Source organism: Fistularia commersonii, chromosome 34 (assembly GCF_037954325.1).
Source record: "Fistularia commersonii isolate RoL2024-O1a breed Wild chromosome 34, RoL_Fcom_v1.0, whole genome shotgun sequence".
Taxonomy (NCBI): domain Eukaryota; kingdom Metazoa; phylum Chordata; class Actinopteri; order Syngnathiformes; family Fistulariidae; genus Fistularia; species Fistularia commersonii.
The window spans coordinates 7,253,456-7,273,191 of NC_141317.1; the positions used below are offsets into that span (position 1 = coordinate 7,253,456).

The 19,736-nt window shown below is 42.0% G+C and overlaps 2 protein-coding genes across 2 annotated transcripts; both read right to left on the reverse strand.

The window, feature by feature from the left end:
* Nucleotides 1–2,357: 2,357 nt before the first annotated feature.
* LOC147214444 (deoxynucleoside triphosphate triphosphohydrolase SAMHD1-like) lies at nt 2,358–9,665 on the reverse strand. Its single transcript, XM_086141434.1, has 15 exons — nt 9,557–9,665; nt 9,004–9,164; nt 7,915–8,030; nt 7,750–7,820; nt 6,988–7,140; nt 6,795–6,895; nt 6,581–6,689; nt 6,399–6,490; nt 6,183–6,298; nt 4,220–4,347; nt 4,036–4,113; nt 3,746–3,829; nt 3,561–3,665; nt 3,347–3,484; nt 2,358–3,227 (listed from the first exon to the last, which is right to left on the reverse strand). The coding sequence occupies exons 1-15, from the start codon at nt 9,644–9,646 to the stop codon at nt 3,213–3,215; spliced, it is 1,557 nt and encodes a 518-aa protein (XP_085997560.1). The 5' UTR covers nt 9,647–9,665; the 3' UTR covers nt 2,358–3,212.
* A 2,395-nt stretch (nt 9,666–12,060) lies between these two features.
* LOC147214445 (deoxynucleoside triphosphate triphosphohydrolase SAMHD1-like) lies at nt 12,061–19,465 on the reverse strand. Its single transcript, XM_086141460.1, has 15 exons — nt 19,326–19,465; nt 18,773–18,933; nt 17,682–17,797; nt 17,517–17,587; nt 16,756–16,908; nt 16,563–16,663; nt 16,349–16,457; nt 16,167–16,258; nt 15,951–16,066; nt 13,971–14,098; nt 13,787–13,864; nt 13,497–13,580; nt 13,312–13,416; nt 13,052–13,189; nt 12,061–12,932 (listed from the first exon to the last, which is right to left on the reverse strand). Exons 1-15 carry the CDS (start codon nt 19,413–19,415, stop codon nt 12,918–12,920), a joined length of 1,557 nt encoding a protein of 518 aa, XP_085997586.1. The 5' UTR covers nt 19,416–19,465; the 3' UTR covers nt 12,061–12,917.
* Nucleotides 19,466–19,736: the final 271 nt, after the last annotated feature.

Genomic DNA, 19,736 nt, shown 5'->3' on the forward strand with positions numbered 1-19,736 from the left:
ACTCATATATATTCTGTCTTGCTGCGACTGACCTTCATTCCTCTCCTTTCCAGAGCATACCTCCACCTCTCTAGATTTTCCTCTACCTGTTGTCTGCTCTCACTACAGATCACGATGTCATCTGCAAACATCATGGTCCATGGAGATTCCCGTCTAACCTCATCTGGCAGCCTGTCCATCACCACTGCAAACAAGAAGGGGCTTCAGAGCTGATTCTGATGGGGTCCCACCTCCACCTTGAACTTCTCTGCTACCCCTACAATACACCGCACCACTGTCTCAAAGCTAGCATACATGTCCTGCACCAGTCTAACATATTTCTCTGCCACTCCAGATTTCCTCACACAGTACCAAAGCTCCTCTCTTGGCACCCTGTCATATGTTTTTCTTGGTCTACAAAAACACAATGCATTTCCCTCTTACCGTCTCTGTATTTCTCTAATACCATTCTCAAAGAACCCGTTGTACATCCTTTTCATCTTCACCTTGCCAACCTGTATAGATCATTCTCTCCCCCCTTACCGTCCAACCAAGCATAGAGGTCATCGTACGCCCTTTGTTTTGCCTTTGCTACCTTTATCTTTACCTTACTTTGTCTCTCCCTGTACTCCTGTCTGTTCTCTTAAGTTCTCTCAGTATTCCACTTCTTCTTTGCTAGCTGCTTTCTCTTTATATACTCCTGCACTTCCTCATTCCACCACCAAGTCTCCTTATCTTCTTTCCTTCCAGATGACACACCGAGTACTCACCAACCTGCCTCCCTGACAGCACAAGCTGTTTTTGTCCAATCATCTGGAAGCTCTCCCTGACCATCCAGAGCCTTTCTCAACTCGTCCTATGCTGTCTGGCTACACTCTCACCTACAACTACTTTGCAGTTACTGATCTCTTTCAGGTTACCTCGTCAATACAAGATGTAGTCTATCTGCGTGCTCCTACCGCCGGTCATAATAGTTATCCTATGTTCCTGTCTTTTCTGGAAAAAAGTGTTCACTACAGCCACTTCCATCCTTTTTGCAAAATCTACCACCATCTGTCCCACTGCATTCCTATCCTACCAAATCTAGATACCAAATCTACCCATCACTTCCCCTCTATTGCCTTCACCAACACGTCCATTGAAGTCTGCACCAAGTACCACTCTCTCATTTCTGGGGATATTCTGCATCGCTTCATCCAGCTCATTCCAGAACTTCTCCTTCTTGTCCAACTCACATCCCACATGCGGGGCATAGCCACTAACAACATTGAGCATCACACCTTCAATTTCCAGTTTCAGACTCATAAGTCTATCTGACCTTCTTTTCACCTCCAGAGCGTTCCTAATAAACTCTTCCCTCAAGATAAGTCCTACTCCATTTCTCTTCCTGTCAGTACCATGATATTACAACTTAAAGCCTGCTCCTAAGCTCCTAGCCTTACTCCCTTTCCACCTGGTCTCCTGGACACACGGTATATCCCCTTTCCTTCTCTGCATCATGTTGACCAACTCTATACCTTTTCCGGTCCTAGTCCCAATATTCAAAGTCCCTACTCTCAGTCTCAGACTCTTGCCTTTCCTCTTCTCTCTCTGCTTCCAAACACGCCTTCCTCCGCTCCTTCTTTGACCTACAGCAGCCCAGTTTCCATTGGTTCCCTGTAGGTCATCGGTACCAATGGCGGTCGTCGTGAACCCAGGCCTGGACCGATCCAGTATGACCTGGTTATTATGATTGATTCGTATGTTTGGTTTTGGCAAAAGTTTTACGCCACATGCCCTTCCTGACGCAACCCTCTGCATTTGTCTGGGCTTGGGACAGGCTCAGGGCGACACTGGCCCGTGCCCCCCTGAGGCTGCATTGATCTGTGCACGTGTTTACCAAAAGTCCAATTGCCTGAGTAAGGAAGTTAGTACTAGTGCTGAGGAGCTAATGTTTTTCTTTGTTAATTTAAACACACACCAATTGGGTAATGTTGCTGGAGGACCTTTGCAATTTTAGCAATTGCTTCAAGTTTCCATCATTGTGCTTCTTCTGGCATCAAGGAGTTACAAAGAGCTGTCATAAAAGAGGATTATGGAATAATTATGGCCAAGGTCAGTTATGTGAAAGTATGACTGAGAGAAATTAGTTTTATTTTCAAACTGATCAAGAACCATGTTTTCAACCCCCTCTCGTTGGTGCAGCAATTGAAAAGCCCACACAATATTTTTATTTTGAAAGAATAACCTTCCCTCCCCAATTAGATCAGCCCGCTTTTCAAAATATATGTGTAAACAAGCTATTACGCTGCAAATAAATCATTATTTATTGTGGCTAATCTGAGATCTGCAATAAGTAATCAGAGTGGACGATTAATGCTTAGAATGACAGTCTTTAATAGAGGATCAATAAAAGCCATGACATGCAGGATAACATAGGTAACTCACAATGCAAACAGTTAGGCTTCTGATGCATCCACATTCTGCCCTCCATTATGCCCAAATACCAAGCAGCTTACTGCATTACAACAGTACTAACATGGAACACCTACACAAGCAATTGGGCTTATTAGCATTAGACTTTAGGGGACTCACAAAGTTGTAATTGTTACAGCAGCTGGGAAGGTTCCTCCAGCCAGTCTCCCCATAAATCATTACAATATAGTGGAAATAAAAAGTAAAGGGCCCGATTGACAGTCTACTTGATGAGTGATACAGTGCAATAAGGAACAATAAAAGAATAAATGAAACGTCAGAAAAACATCAAAAAAGACCTGAGCTTTGAAAATGCATTTATACCCTAAACACAGCTTATATACTTCAAGTTAGAAAGTGATAGATGTTGTATAACTGCTATTTACCCTTCATGATAAAATAGTGTGTATGGTAGATGGTCATAAAACAATCAAAATTAAAACTTTTTTTTTCCCTAAAACGAAAAAGCATGAGCAAAAATAGTGTAAAATCCCTGAGTGCCCTGAATATACCATAATCTTTGTTTTAGGTAAAGACCAACTTGATGCGAATGAAGTGAATTATGATCAGCAATTCTCTGCCCCATCACACGCACACCCTTATTAAAATATAATAATAATATTTTCACTGAACACACATCACAGCGGGGGTTCGGTGTCACTGGATTTTGACCCCACATTGTGCACGTGAGTGCTGTTTGTACCTCTGCCACCGTCATCTTCATCGTCCATGTCTCGGCTGTTTCTTGACTCGTCGGCTTCCAGACGCATCAACTCAGATTATCTCACCATCGTCTGTGTATAACATAACAGATACCAGTCGTGAATGAAGAAAGGCTCAAAGCTCTGCTGACAGACTGTTTTTTTCCCTGTTATTTTAATTCACGTGTTCAAACCACGCATGTAAATATTACCCGAGTAACTTGAAAATTCTTGCGCTTGCACCACGCCTCAAAGCACAACTCAGCTGCCTTCACACTGTCTCCATCAGTCTTCTTGCAGTAAACCCAGATTAGCTTCTCCCCGAAGTTCTTTGGAAGAAGTTTAGATACCTGAGAGAAAGACAGCAGTGGGGAGTTTAACTTTACCCGCTTTTTAAAGAGGCTTTTTTTTTTTACAAGTACTGACCTCCTCCTGGGATTTCTGAAAGGTCCTCCCGGGGTCATTCTTTTGATAGAATTGCACTTTGTCAATGGGGTTCTCCATTTTCATCCCATAATCAAAAGTGATGACCTGAAACAGTAGTTGTTATAGTGACAAGCTTTGTCTCACCACCACCACCCACTCAGAGTGTTGAGTAAAAAAAAACTCACTTGAAAGATTAAGTCCTCCGACTTCAAAACAGCCTCATCAGTCTGAGCGGTGCACTGATTCTCTGAATTCTTCGACTTATCCTTCTGAAAGAGACCATCAAAATTATATAATTCACTAATTTCACATCCGGTGTACGTCCTGCATCAGACAGGATACAGAAAGAGTCAAGACATTTCAATGGGATGCATTAAACTGAGTTCAGTGCTCAGCGTGTTTTTTAGAGCAAACTTAACATTAAGTTAAGTTACTCTAACCAGCACTCACTCCAACTGTTGAATAGAAAACTCACATGATCGGCAGGGTCCTTTTGCGAAAGAAACCTATCAATATCACACTGACTGATGGACAGATTCTTCAAACTACCAGTCTTAAAAAGAGAAAGAGTCAGAAAGTCAGAAAGAGTCAAGAAAATTCTAGGGATCTATTTAAAGCTGTTGTTAAATGTTACATCATCAGCTATGACAAAAACACACCCAGTCGTCAGGCACTTTAGCCTCGCCACAAAACCTGTAGAGGCTTCGTTTTAAAATGTTGCGCAAGATCTCTCTCGCATCAGCCATCTCTGGTTTTGAAGAGTTGAGGATTTCTTCAAACACATTATCTGCAGAATAAACAGGCAGGGGAAGACGGCAGGTCCAATTCAGAAAACAAAAATTCCGGGTCATTCATTGATTTCTGTCAGGTGATTGTGAAAAATTTGATTTTTCAGACCAATTATACAAAGGAGAAGAAAGATCACATCAGGGAAAGTACCATACCAGTAAGAGCTACTGGTATGTACGGTACCATATTGTGAATGCACTAACCTGGTTTGGGAGTGAACGGAGTTGTTAGAACGTTGCTTTGTATTCTGTTGATGGAGTTCGACTGACTGACTTATCTGACTGTTTTGTTGACATTCCCTTTAGCGCAGCTTCATCTAGTGGATGCATAACGCAACCCCAGCCACTACAGTTGTTCTATTCTATGCGCCTTATAATGCAGTGCGTCCTATATATGAAAACAGTTTTAAAACAGGCCATTTATTGAAGGTGCGCCTTATAATCTGATGGGCCTTATAGTGCGGAAAATACGGTAATTCAAAATTGGTATTGTGTTTGTCTGTGGTGTGTGTGTGTGTGTGTGTGTGTGTGTGTGTGTGTGTGTGTGTGTGTGTTGTGTGTGTGTGTGTTTAATGGGGTGTGAAATTGCCCAGAGCTTTTGTTCTGCCTGAAAATGCAGTATGTAGCTGTCATACATAGATCTGCCCAGACAACCATGTACCCAGACTCTTTGCCAGTTTCTCTAACACCAAAGGCACCACCTCACCATTTATCACAATCACTTATGGTTAATACGTCATCTAACTGTCATACACAGATCTTCAGTAAATTATTTAGATTATATGATGGCACACATGGGACTTGACTGCACAATGACCAAACCAAATTCATGTGTGTTGCTTTGAACATTTTGTTTCATTTTGTTTGTTTAATGTTTAAAGCAATGACATGAGCATCAAGCTAGTGATAAGCAGTCACTGACTTCACGTTTGGATATCTTATATGATGGACCAACTATTGGTGACCATTTGGGTTTTGCCAATGACCTGTCAGCTTGGTGTAGGCCTCCATGTCATCAATTGCAGAGGACAGTGTGAACATCCTGCCGCCTGAGCCTTCGATCTGGATTTGCTTATCAGCCTTTGCTTTGCTTATCAAAAGGGAGACGGTTTGAATGGTTTTTGTGCGCAGGAGGAAGACAAAGATAGTGATCGGCTAGCCGGTGCTGCTTATCTTCAGGTGCGCTCAATAGTCCAGATATTATGGTTAGTGTCATACACAGATCTGTATGTAAATAATTGAGATTATATGATGGCACACTGGCCAAGCGAAGTTCCTGTGTGTTGACGACAAAATGTTTGAAGCCAACTACATGACTATGAAGCTAGTGATAAGCAGTCACTGACTTCACATTTGGACATCTTATATGATGGACCAACTATTGGTGACCATTTGGGTTTTGCCAATGACCTGTCAGCTTGGTGTAGGCCTCCATGTCATCAATTGCAGAGGACAGTATGAACATCCTGCCGCCTGAGCCTTCGATCTGGATTTGCTTATCAGCCTTTGCTTTGCTTATCAAAAGGGAGACGGTTTGAATGGTTTTTGTGCGCAGGAGGAAAACAAAGATAGTGATCGGCTAGCTGGTGCTGCTTATCTTCAGGTGCGCTCAATAGTCCAGATATTATGGTTAGTGTCATACACAGATCTGTATGTAAATAATTGAGATTATATGATGGCACACTGGCCAAGCGAAGTTCCTTTGTGTTGACGACAAAATGTTTGAAGCCAACTACATGACTATGAAGCTAGTGATAAGCAGTCACTGACTTCACATTTGGACATCTTATATGATGGACCAACTATTGGTGACCATTTGGGTTTTGCCAATGACCTGTCAGCTTGGTGTAGGCCTCCATGTCATCAATGGCAGAGGACAGTGTGAACATCCTGCCGCCTGAGCCTTCGATCTGGATTTGCTTATCAGCCTTTAAAAAGGCTTCTGTGATCCTGCATGAACACAATGAAAATGTTGTCATTTGTGAGAAGATTTTCTTAAATTCTCTGAGAACAAAAACGATAAGATACATCAAGCCAAGAAGGTACATACATGAGTTCTATGGCTTTAGTCACTCTATGGTGACAAGCAGTCCTGTGGAGATAATTCCTCGTGTTGAAGAAGTTGTACAGATTTATTGCTTCCTGTTTCAAGATTCACATTACAGTCAGTCATCAGTAATTATAGTCATTTCAGAAGACAATGAAAAGTTCATGTTATCACGTCAGCAGTACCTTGTCCCGAAAGCAGATCTGCTTCTCTCCATTACTGTCACACACCCTGGCAAACTTCAGGGTGCGGCGATAGTCATGGCTGTTCCTGATGCCCAGATGATGGCAGTCTCTGCAGACACAGCATCAAAACATTGTGTAAATTAATCAGACATAAAAACATAAACCGGAATGATATTCCATGTTTGACAGAAAGTAACAACTTGGGAGGCCAAACCTGGCAAAGTAATCCCACTTGTCTACATCAATTCCATTTCTTTTGTTGGACACAATTTCATAGAGGAAAGACTTGTCCTTTGCTCGGCCTTTATACGGCCACTGTAAAGATAAGAAACACAATATTGGCATCAGGTACTGCTTGTCTAAATAAGAGGCTGACAGTTATCCCATGTTTTCATAGAGAAAGATACCTTCTGGCCATCATCAGTCTTTGAAGCTCCAGTAATCTGTTCCTTGATGAAGTCCAGGTCCTCAGACAGCACCAGGCCGTACTCCTCCATTACCTCCTTCAGGTTATTGACTTCCACCAAGTGGTCAAGCATTTCGCAAGATAACTCCTCATGCTGCAATGCATTTGTATTATAGTCATATAGATTTTCAATTTGTAAATGACATATAATCATTCATCCCTCAGATATTACAGGGTTTTTGTGATGAAACAGGACAGGATACAGTCGCGTGCTCCTCTTATCACTAAGGATCACCAAAGGTCACCAGATCTGTGACCACAACTTACATAACCAATGTTGTCTTATCAGCACTAAGCTCTTCTTCTGGTTCTTCTTCTTCTTCTTCTTCACCACACTGAATTAAGTTTCTCCATCTAACCCTATTCTCTGTATTCTCCTCTCTCACACCAACTACCTTCATATCCTCTCTCACTACGTCAACACTAAGATATAAGGTCTACAAAGAAAGGGGTGTTTACTGGACCCACGATAAACTCCGACTGTTTTACAAAGAGAATGTAGCTTTGGCCTTGTATAAGAGATCTAAATCCAAAAATAGATCCACATAAAAATCAACAATCAAAAACTAATGCATGTACACCATCTTTTTTTTTTTTTTGTACTTTGTAGACAAGATGCTGCTTTGTCCTAAATCTGATTTGAACGTTCACATCTCCAGTACTGGAGGTTTTGGTAAAGGGTGAACGGCAGAAATAAAATTACCGTCTTGGCCCCTTTCTGTCGTGCTTTGGGGATCAACAAGCCATCATACAGGTGGGAAAACGGTCCATGTCCTTTAGAGGGAAAAAAAATAATCACCAGGTTTGATATTTGCAGTTTCAGTTGTACTTCCTCACTCTGACAACTGGACTTTTGGTAAACACGTACCAAGATCATGGCAGAGTCCAGCGATCTGCACGCAGAGGACGTCTCTGGTAGTAATATCGAGCTCTGGCTGCCTGCTTTTCAGTGCTTGAGCAAATTCTCCTGCCAGGTAACCCACTCTATCAAGAAGATAAGGAGGAATACATTTTGTTACCGCTCCATGAAACAACAGATAATAAGGTCAAATGCAGCTTATTTCCTTTTTCACAGGCATTGTTGTGATCCTAGAACTGAATGGGTAAAGGATGTCTCTCTCAAAACACCATCTATTTCAGTACAAGGATAAGAATCAACTTCATTGGGCAAGTACGTTTGCACATATGAGGTTTTCGGCTCTGGTTCAGTTACATCCTATTGCATTGCTTCTCAAATAGTGGGAGAACCCCAAAGAACATGCTTCGGGTGTAGTGTTAACTCTTTGTTGTTTTTTTTTTGCACCGAGCACTGTGCATGCACACCACAGAGCAGGAGACATGAAGTGCAGTGAACAAACCCTCAAGAGACGGCATGGAAAAATATTTAACAGGGATGATAAGAAAGGCGGTGAGAGACGGAGATGATGAGACAAACGAAAGTCCCCTGGAAGCTAACACGAGGAAATATGACGACGCGTACGTAGCGCTTGGCTTCACTGTGACTACGGTGGGAGACGAGGAAAGACTGTTTACTGTGTCTAAAAATGTCGGCAGCGGACAGCATGAAGCCGAGACATTACACCCCAATTATGCTAATAAGCCGATTGAGTTTTTTCAGCAAAAACGTGCCAAATATTATCCCGAAACAATTATCGCACTTTGTGAAAGCTACTTTAGTAAACCAACGACCACTGTGATGTTCATAAATGTTAATATAGTTTTTTGTTGTCGCGAGTGGATCGATATTTCTTTCTTTTCTTTTTTCTTTAACGTTAATAAGGATACAGTGTTGTGCAGAGTTGTGCATATATAACAATTTTATAGACAATTGTATTGACCGTCTATAAAATCGGGGGGGGGGGGCTAACAGAAATTCATTGAGAAGCACTGCCCTATAGTAATTCGAAGGACAAGAACAGCTGGAAAATCTAATTTTATACACAATAGTCTCGTGTACCCAATGCTGTGTTCAAAGCGGTTGTGAGATGCTCCGGGAAAGACGAAGTAGGCGGCTCCCAGCTGCTTGATGTTTCTGAGTCTCTGGAACTGAGGTGTGTCGATGATCTTGATGAGAAGTGGGTGCAGCTCCATGTGCCCGTGGATGGGATCGTTAAACACCTGTTGCCAGACAAGTTTTTTGTTTTTTAAAAAACAACTTAACATTGAAGTCATGAAAAAAAAACTGTTCGGTTGTAATTATGAGAAAAACCAACAACTCTGTCAAGAGTTTACTTCTATCCACTGGTCTTCCAACAGCAGCATCCTTCTACCCAGATCTTCCCCATCCCTCCTCTGTCCATGTCCAAACCATCTCAATCTGACTCTATCTCCAGAACATCTCACGTGCGCTCTCTCTCTGATGGACTCATTCCTGATCCTATCAGTCCTCTTCCCTCCCAAAGAGAACCTCCACATTTTTATCTCTGCCACCTCCAGAGTTATTTGGCACTTTTCTCCATGATGCACATTTCTTGAGATGGCAAAATGTTAAATAATTGAATATTTGTTACCTTGTATTCAAGGGCTTTGGTCTGTTCTTGGCCACCGGCAGCGGTGCCGGTGTTCCCGACTCCCTTCACTGCTGGTTCTTGATCTGCCATGTTGATGTGGTCAATGAAGTCAGTAGCAGCAGCTGCTTGTACTTCGGACATTCGCTCCTCACTGCCTATATAGCCGCTGTTCGGTTTGGTAGATACGTCTACCAGTTTCCAGCCCTCACAACTCGAGACCCGCCCAGTATTGCAAAAACATCTGACTTTGCAACACCAGCCATGACGCACATCATCGAGTTCTTAATTTGAAGGCAGGTGGCATCTAATACGGAAGTGTAGTACCGGGCTTACTATGTGGGAGTGAGGGCCCAAGTGGGGTTTACAAAATAAAAGAAACCAAACAAAAATCAATGGTCTATGGAGGCTCAAAGTCATCCAGGTTGCAGTCAATCCTTGTCCAAATCTTTTCTTGGCAACTGGACTTGAATTTCTTCCCTTGAAGATGTTTCACTTCTCGTCCAGCAGGTTTCTTCAGTCAAACCAATTCAGTCCTTGACAAGGATTAAAATACATATGTAACATTGAATAAAATAAAACCAGTTTTTGATGTCTGAGTGATGAATCATATTTTCATTCACAACTTCAAAATGATCACATTACGTGACTATTGCAAAATGTTTGGTACTGCCACCTTCAATGGAATAGACCGGCTTGAATCCTGAAGTTTGAATTAATGCATCACTCATGTTTAGGTTTTTATGCAAAGGTAAATTTAGATAATGTTTTGATACTGTCTCATCAGGAAACGCTACCATCTGGGCATCCAGAACAACAATGACTATCATTATCAGATAATATTTAGATTAATTTCTCTCAGACACACTTTCATGTAATTGACCCTGACACCCAGTTTAAATGCACTCCAGTGTTTTGGTCTGACGTAACAACAATGGAAAGAAAACTGTCGTCAGCCAACTCTTCATGAATGCTGTCATAACATGCTCACATGCAAGGACACACCTATCCCAATTCTGGTAAACATTCCAGCTTCAATATTGCTTTTAAACCTTACACGCATCGTTCGCCTAAATGATTGTGAGATGCAGACGTCATCTGTATGACATCAGGTGTGTTGCTGGTTTCACTGACTTGGATGTTTAGCCTCTCTGATGGAGTGGAGCTTCAAATTATTTGAGCTGGAGGGCTCGGGCTATTTTGAGTAAATACTCTAAGTTTCAGTTTCAATTCTCAGAATCCTTCTTCTGCCATAAATGTTAATGACTTGCTGCTGTCTGTAAAAAAAAACAACAAAGGAAAGCACAAATGAATGTGGATTAAAGTACATTCATGTACACTCAGGAAGGAGGCCTAGAAGAGGTTTATGGATAGACAGAAAGAGATTAGTTGAAGTTAGTTGGTTTGAGAAGAGAGGATACAGAGGAGAGGGTTGGATGCAGATCTGTGTCTGTCCGTCAACGTCACACAACCGGGCAAACTCTAGAGTGCATCGATAGTCATTATGTCTCTGAATTCTATGGATTATAGAAGTATTGTGTAATGACAGAAAATACCAACTTCAGAGGCCAAACCTGGAAAACTAATCCAACGCCACTGTTCCATTGATTTGGTCAAACAATTTGCAATAATCCTGTAATGAGTCCATTTTGAAGCTGTATTGAAAAAAATACGATTAATCACTCAGATACTAAAACATTATTATCTATTTTAAAGCAATAAATTATTTTAAATCCTTGTCAAAGTTCAGCTGAAGAAGCATCTCAGATGAGAGTTGACGGTTTTGTGACGGAGATCCAGTTGGCGTAGTCCGGGGCCAGGCATGGGTCTGTTACCGAGAAGATCCGTCCGGTTTATTCTGGTTGCTTTGGTTGGTTTCGTAACTGGTTTATTTCACCATGCCGGGTAGTTGGCCCTGCGATGGCTATTCAGCTGGTGGGGCTGCCACCTCACAGCACACTGACATGCTGCTGGAGGCTGGCGGGTTCACGGTTTGTTGTGACCCGCCTGCGTGTGCCCCCAACACGTGCTTTTCTCTCAGGGTCTGCTCCCCTAGCCTTTTGTCTTCCCAGACTAACCCACAAGGCAGTGGGTCTGAGCCACACTTTGTCTGGTCCCTCACCTGGGACCTGTTTGCCTTGGGTGACCCTTCCAGGGGCATGAAGCCCCCGACAACATAGCTCCCAGGATCACTGGGACACGCAAACCCTCCACCACGGTAAGGTGGCAGCTCACGGAGGGTGTGAAAGCATGACTGAGAGAAATTAGTTTTATTTTCAAACTGATCAAGAACCATATGTTTTCAACCCCCTCTCGTTGGTGCAACAATTGAAAAGCCCACACAATATTTTTTATTTTGAAAGAATAACCCTCCCTCCCCAATCAGATCAGCCCGCTTTTCATAATATATGTGTAAACAAGCTATTACGCCGCAGGTAAATTATTATATATTGTGGCTAATCTGAGGTTTGCAATAAGTAATCAGAGTGGACGATTAATGCTTAGAATGACAGTCTTTAATAGAGGATCAATAAAAGCCATGACATGCAGGAAAACAGAGGTAACTCACAATGCAAACAGTTAGGCTTCTGATGCATCCACATTCTGCCCTCCATTATGCCCAAATACCAAGCAGCTTACTGCATTACAACAGTACTAACATGGAACACCTACACAAGCAATTGGGCTTATTAGCATTAGACTTTAGGGGACTCACAAAGTTGTAATTGTTACAGCAGCTGGGAAGGTTCCTCCAGCCAGTCTCCCCATAACCCATTACAATATAGTGGAAATAAAAAGTAAAGGGCCCGATTGACAGTCTACTTGATGAGTGATACAGTGCAATAAGGAACAATAAAAGAATAAATTAAACATCAAAAAAGACCTGAGCTTTGAAAATGCATTTATACCCTAAACACAGCTTATACACATCAAGTCGGAAAGTGATAGATGTTGTATAACTGCTATTTATCCATCATGATAAAATAGTGTGTATGGTAGACGGTCATAAAACAATCAAAATTAAAACTTTTTTTTTCCCTAAAACAAAAAAGCATGAGCAAAAATAGTGTAAAATCCCTGAGTGCCCTGAATATACCATAATCTTTGTTTTAGGTAAAGACCAACTTGATGCGAATGAAGTGAATTATGATCAGTAATTCTCTGCCCCATCACACGCACACCCTTATTAAAATATAATAATAATATTTTCACTGAACACACATCACAGCGGGGGTTCGGTGTCACTGGGTTTTGACCCCACATTGTGCACGTGAGTGCTGTTTGTACCTCTGCCACCGTCATCTTCATCGTCCATGTCTCGGCTGTTTCTTGACTCGTCGGCTTCCAGACGCATCAACTCAGATTATCTCACCATCGTCTGTGTATAACATAACAGATACCAGTCGTGAATGAAGAAAGGCTCAAAGCTCTGCTGACAGACTGTTTTTTTCCCTGTTATTTTAATTCACGTGTTCAAACCACGCATGTAAATATTACCCGAGTAACTTGAAAATTCTTGCGCTTGCACCACGCCTCAAAGCACAACTCAGCTGCCTTCACACTGTCTCCATCAGTCTTCTTGCAGTAAGCCCAGATTAGCTTCTCCCTGAAGTTCTTTGGAAGAAGTTTAGATACCTGAGAGAAAGACAGCAGTGGGGAGTTTAACTTTACCCGCTTTTTAAAGAGGCAGGAGGTCCAACAAAAATGGAGATGAAGGTTTTGGTGATTTTTTTTTTTTTTTTTTTACAAGTACTGACCTCCTCCTGGGATTTCAGAAAGGTCCTCCCGGGGTCATTCTTTTGATAGAATCGCACTTTGTCAATGGGGTTCTCCGTTTTCATCCCATAATCAAAAGTGATGTCCTGAAACAGTAGTTGTTATAGTGACAAGCTTTGTCTCACCACCACCACCCACTCAGAGTGTTGAGTAAAAAAAAACTCACTTGAAAGATTAAGTCCTCCGACTTCAAAACAGCCTCATCAGTCTGAGCGGTGCACTGATTCTCTGAATTCTTCGACTTATCCTTCTGAAAGAGACCATCAAAATTATATAATTCACTAATTTCACATCCGGTGTACGTCCTGCATCAGACAGGATACAGAAAGAGTCAAGACATTTCAATGGGATGCATTAAACTGAGTTCAGTGCTCAGCGTGTTTTTTAGAGCAAACTTAACATTAAGTTAAGTTACTCTAACCAGCACTCACTCCAACTGTTGAATAGAAAACTCACATGATCGGCAGGGTCCTTTTGCGAAAGAAACCTATCAATATCACACTGACTGATGGACAGATTCTTCAAACTACCAGTCTTAAAAAGAGAAAGAGTCAGAAAGTCAGAAAGAGTCAAGAAAATTCTAGGGATCTATTTAAAGCTGTTGTTAAATGTTACATCATCAGCTATGACAAAAACACACCCGGTCGTCAGGCACTTTAGCCTCGCCACAAAACCTGTAGAGGCTTCGTTTTAAAATGTTGCGCAGGATCTCTCTCGCATCAGCCATCTCTGGTTTTGAAGAGTTGAGGATTTCTTCAAACACATTATCTGCAGAATAAACAGGCAGGGGAAGACGGCAGGTCCAATTCAGAAAACAAAAATTCCGGGTCATTCATTGATTTCTGTCAGGTGATTGTGAAAAATTTGATTTTTCAGACCAATTATACAAAGGAGAAGAAAGATCACATCAGGGAAAGTACCATACCAGTAAGAGCTACTGGTATGTACGGTACCATATTGTGAATGCACTAACCTGGTTTGGGAGTGAACGGAGTTGTTAGAACGTTGCTTTGTATTCTGTTGATGGAGTTCGACTGACTGACTTATCTGACATTCCCTTTAGCGCAGCTTCATCTAGTGGATGCATAACGCAACCCCAGCCACTACAGTTGTTCTATTCTATGCGCCTTATAATGCAGTGCGTCCTATATATGAAAACAGTTTTAAAACAGGCCATTTATTGAAGGTGCGCCTTATAATCTGATGGGCCTTATAGTGCGGAAAATACGGTAATTCAAAATTGGTATTGTGTTTGTCTGTGTGTGTGTGTGTGTGTGTGTGTGTGTGTGTGTGTGTGTGTGTGTGTGTGTGTGTGTGTGTGTGTGTGTGTGTGTGTGTGTTGTGTGTGTGTGTGTTTAATGGGGTGTGAAATTGCCCAGAGCTTTTGTTCTGCCTGAAAATGCAGTATGTAGCTGTCATACATAGATCTGCCCAGACAACCATGTACCCAGACTCTTTGCCAGTTTCTCTAACACCAAAGGCACCACCTCACCATTTATCACAATCACTTATGGTTAATACGTCATCTAACTGTCATACACAGATCTTCAGTAAATTATTTAGATTATATGATGGCACACATGGGACTTGACTGCACAATGACCAAACCAAATTCATGTGTGTTGCTTTGAACATTTTGTTTCATTTTGTTTGTTTAATGTTTAAAGCAATGACATGAGCATCAAGCTAGTGATAAGCAGTCACTGACTTCACGTTTGGACATCTTATATGATGGACCAACTATTGGTGACCATTTGGGTTTTGCCAATGACCTGTCAGCTTGGTGTAGGCCTCCATGTCATCAATTGCAGAGGACAGTGTGAACATCCTGCCGCCTGAGCCTTCGATCTGGATTTGCTTATCAGCCTTTGCTTTGCTTATCAAAAGGGAGACGGTTTGAATGGTTTTTGTGCGCAGGAGGAAGACAAAGATAGTGATCGGCTCGCCGGTGCTGCTTATCTTCAGGTGCGCTCAATAGTCCAGATATTATGGTTAGTGTCATACACAGATCTGTATGTAAATAATTGAGATTATATGATGGCACACTGGCCAAGCGAAGTTCCTGTGTGTTGACGACAAAATGTTTGAAGCCAACTACATGACTATGAAGCTAGTGATAAGCAGTCACTGACTTCACATTTGGACATCTTATATGATGGACCAACTATTGGTGACCATTTGGGTTTTGCCAATGACCTGTCAGCTTGGTGTAGGCCTCCATGTCATCAATGGCAGAGGACAGTGTGAACATCCTGCCGCCTGAGCCTTCGATCTGGATTTGCTTATCAGCCTTTGCTTTGCTTATCAAAAGGGAGACGGTTTGAATGGTTTTTGTGCGCAGGAGGAAGACAAAGATAGTGATCGGCTAGCTGGTGCTGCTTATCTTCAGGTGCGCTCAATAGTCCAGATATTATGGTTAGTGTCATACACAGATCTGTATGTAAATAATTGAGATTATATGATGGCACACTGGCCAAGCGAAGTTCCTGTGTGTTGACGACAAAATGTTTGAAGCCAACTACATGACTATGAAGCTAGTGATAAGCAGTCACTGACTTCACATTTGGACATCTTATATGATGGACCAACTATTGGTGACCATTTGGGTTTTGCCAATGACCTGTCAGCTTGGTGTAGGCCTCCATGTCATCAATGGCAGAGGACAGTGTGAACATCCTGCCGCCTGAGCCTTCGATCTGGATTTGCTTATCGGCCTTTAAAAAGGCTTCTGTGATCCTGCATGAACACAATGAAAATGTTGTCGTTTGTGAGAAGATTTTCTTAAATTCTCTGAGAACAAAAACGATAAGATACATCAAGCCAAGAAGGTACGTACATGAGTTCTATGGCTTTAGTCACTCTATGCTGATAAGCAGTCCTGTGGAGATAATTCCTCGTGTTGAAGAAGTTGTACAGATTTATTGCTTCCTGTTTCAAGATTCACATTACAGTCAGTCATCAGTAATTATAGTCATTTCACAAGACAATGAAAAGTTCATGTTATCACGTCAACAGTACCTTTTCCCGAAAGCAGATCTGCTTCTCTCCATTACTGTCACACACCCTGGCAAACTTCAGGGTGCGGGGATAGTCATGGCTGTTCCTGATGCCCAGATGATGGCAGTCTCTGCAGACACAGCATCAAAACATTGTGTAAATTAATCAGACATAAAAACATAAACCGGAATGATATTCCATGTTTGACAGAAAGTAACAACTTGGGAGGCCAAACCTGGCAAAGTAATCCCACTTGTCTACATCAATTCCATTTCTTTTGTTGGACACAATTTCATAGAGGAAAGACTTGTCCTTTGCTCGGCCTTTATACGGCCACTGTAAAGATAAGAAACACAATATTGGCATCAGGTACTGCTTGTCTAAATAAGAGGCTGACAGTTATCCCATATTTTCCTAGAGAAAGATACCTTCTGGCCATCATCAGTCTTTGAAGGTCCAGTAATCTGTTCCTTGATGAAGTCCAGGTCCTCAGACAGCACCAGGCCGTACTCCTCCATTACCTCCTTCAGGTTATTGACTTCCACCAAGTGGTCAAGCATTTCGCAAGATAACTCCTCATGCTGCAATGCATTTGTATTATAGTCATATAGATTTTCAATTTGTAAATGACATATAATCATTCATCCCTCAGATATTACAGGGTTTTTGTGATGAAACAGGACAGGATACAGTCGCGTGCTCCTCTTATCACTAAGGATCACCAAAGGTCACCAGATCTGTGACCACAACTTACATAACCAATGTTGTCTTATCAGCACTAAGCTCTTCTTCTGGTTCTTCTTCTTCTTCTTCTTCGCCACACTGAATTAAGTTTCTCCATCTAACCCTATTCTCTGTATTCTCCTCTCTCACACCAACTACCTTCATATCCTCTCTCACTACGTCAACACTAAGATATAAGGTCTACAAAGAAAGGGGTGTTTACTGGACCCACGATACACTCCGACTGTTTTACAAAGAGAATGTAGCTTTGGCCTTGTATAAGAGATCTAAATCCAAAAATAGATCCACATAAAAATCAACAATCAAAAACTAATGCATGTACACTATCTTTTTTTTTTTTTGTACTTTGTAGACAAGATGCTGCTTTGTCCTAAATCTGATTTGAACGTTCACATCTCCAGTACTGGAGGTTTTGGTAAAGGGTGAACGGCAGAAATAAAATTACCGTCTTGGCCCCTGTCTGTCGTGCTTTGGGGATGAACGAGCCATCAAACAGGTGGGAAAACGGTCCATGTCCTTTAGAGGGAAAAAAAATAATCACCAGGTTTGATATTTGCAGTTTCAGTTGTACTTCCTCACTCTGACAACTGGACTTTTGGTAAACACGTACCAAGATCATGGCAGAGTCCAGCGATCTGCACGCAGAGGACGTCTCTGGTAGTAATATCGAGCTCTGGCTGCCTGCTTTTCAGTGCTTGAGCAAGTTCTCCTGCCAGGTAACCCACTCTATCAAGAAGATAAGGAGGAATACATTTTGTTACCGCTCCATGAAACAACAGATAATAAGGTCAAATGCATCTTATTTCCTTTTTCACAGGCATTGTTGTGATCCTAGAACTGAATGGGTAAAGGATGTCTCTCTCAAAACACCATCTATTTCAGTACAAGGATAAGAATCAACTTCATTGGGCAAGTACGTTTGCACATATGAGGTTTTCGGCTCTGGTTCAGTTACATCCTATTGCATTGCTTCTCAAATAGTGGGAGAACCCCAAAGAACATGCTTCGGGTGTAGTGTTAACTCTTTGTTGTTTTTTTTTTGCACCGAGCACTGTGCATGCACACCACAGAGCAGGAGACATGAAGTGCAGTGAACAAACCCTCAAGAGACGGCATGGAAAAATATTTAACAGGGATGATAAGAAAGGCGGTGAGAGACGGAGATGATGAGACAAACGAAAGTCACCTGGAAGCTAACACGAGGAAATATGACGACGCGTACGTAGCGCTTGGCTTCACTGTGACTACGGTGGGAGACGAGGAAAGACTGTTTACTGTGTCTAAAAATGTCGGCAGCGGACAGCATGAAGCCGAGACATTACACCCCAATTATGCTAATAAGCCGATTGAGTTTTTTCAGCAAAAACGTGCCAAATATTATCCCGAAACAATTATCGCACTTTGTGAAAGCTACTTTAGTAAACCAACGACCACTGTGATGTTCATAAATGTTAATATAGTTTTTTGTTGTCGCGAGTGGATCGATATTTCTTTCTTTTCTTTTTTCTTTAACGTTAATAAGGATACAGTGTTGTGCAGAGTTGTGCATATATAACAATTTTATAGACAATTGTATTGACCGTCTATAAAATCGGGGGGGGGGGGGGCTAACAGAAATTCATTGAGAAGCACTGCCCTATAGTAATTCGAAGGACAAGAACAGCTGGAAAATCTAATTTTATACACAATAGTCTCGTGTACCCAATGCTGTGTTCAAAGCGGTTGTGAGATGCTCCGGGAAAGACGAAGTAGGTGGCTCCCAGCTGCTTGATGTTTCTGAGTCTCTGGAACTGAGGTGTGTCGATGATCTTGATGAGAAGTGGGTGCAGCTCCATGTGCCCGTGGATGGGATCGTTAAACACCTGTTGCCAGACAAGTTTTTTGTTTTTTAAAAAACAACTTAACATTGAAGTCATGAAAAAAAAACTGTTCTGTTGTAATTATGAGAAAAACCAACAACTCTGTCAAGAGTTTACTTCTATCCACTGGCCTTCCAACAGCAGCATCCTTCTACCCAGATCTTCCCCATCCCTCCTCTGTCCATGTCCAAACCATCTCAATCTGACTCTATCTCCGGAACATCTCACGTGCGCTCTCTCTCTGATGGACTCATTCCTGATCCTATCAGTCCTCTTCCCTCCCAAAGAGAACCTCCACATTTTTATCTCTGCCACCTCCAGAGTTATTTGGCACTTTTCTCCATGATGCACATTTCTTGAGATGGCAAAATGTTAAATAATTGAATATTTGTTACCTTGTATTCAAGGGCTTTGGTCTGTTCTTGGCCACCGGCAGCGGTGCCGGTGTTCCCGACTCCCTCCACTGCTGGTTCTTGATCTGCCATGTTGATGTGGTCAATGAAGTCAGTAGCAGCAGCTGCTTGTACTTCGGACGTTCGCTCCTCACTGCCTATATAGCCGCTGTTCGGTTTGGTAGATACGTCTACCAGTTTCCAGCCCTCACAACTCGAGACCCGCCCGGTATTGCAAAAACATTTGACTTTGTAACACCAGCCATGACACACACCCTCGAGTTCTTAATTTGAAGGCAGCTGGCATCTAATACGGAAGTGTAGTACCGGGCTTACTATGTGGGAGTGAGGGCCCAAGTGGGGTTTACAAAAATAAAAGAAACCAAACAAGAATCAATGTCTATGGAGGCTCAA

What these genes read in the sequence shown, in the direction of transcription:
- LOC147214444 (XM_086141434.1), bottom strand. Translation starts at nt 9,646, where the DNA reads ATGGCAGATCAAGAACCAGCAGTGAAGGGAGTCGGGAACACCGGCACC. An exon ending in AAGTGGGATTACTTTGCCAG is followed by an intron (nt 6,690 to 6,794) that starts GTTTGGCCTCCC and finishes CTGTGTCTGCAG; the next exon opens with AGACTGCCATCATCTGGGCA. An exon ending in GGCCTACACCAAGCTGACAG is followed by an intron (nt 4,348 to 6,182) that starts GTCATTGGCAAA and finishes TTTATTCTGCAG; the next exon opens with ATAATGTGTTTGAAGAAATC.
- LOC147214445 (XM_086141460.1), bottom strand. Translation starts at nt 19,415, where the DNA reads ATGGCAGATCAAGAACCAGCAGTGGAGGGAGTCGGGAACACCGGCACC. An exon ending in ACTAAAGCCATAGAACTCAT is followed by an intron (nt 16,067 to 16,166) that starts GTACGTACCTTC and finishes GTGTTCATGCAG; the next exon opens with GATCACAGAAGCCTTTTTAA. An exon ending in GGCCTACACCAAGCTGACAG is followed by an intron (nt 14,099 to 15,950) that starts GTCATTGGCAAA and finishes TTTATTCTGCAG; the next exon opens with ATAATGTGTTTGAAGAAATC.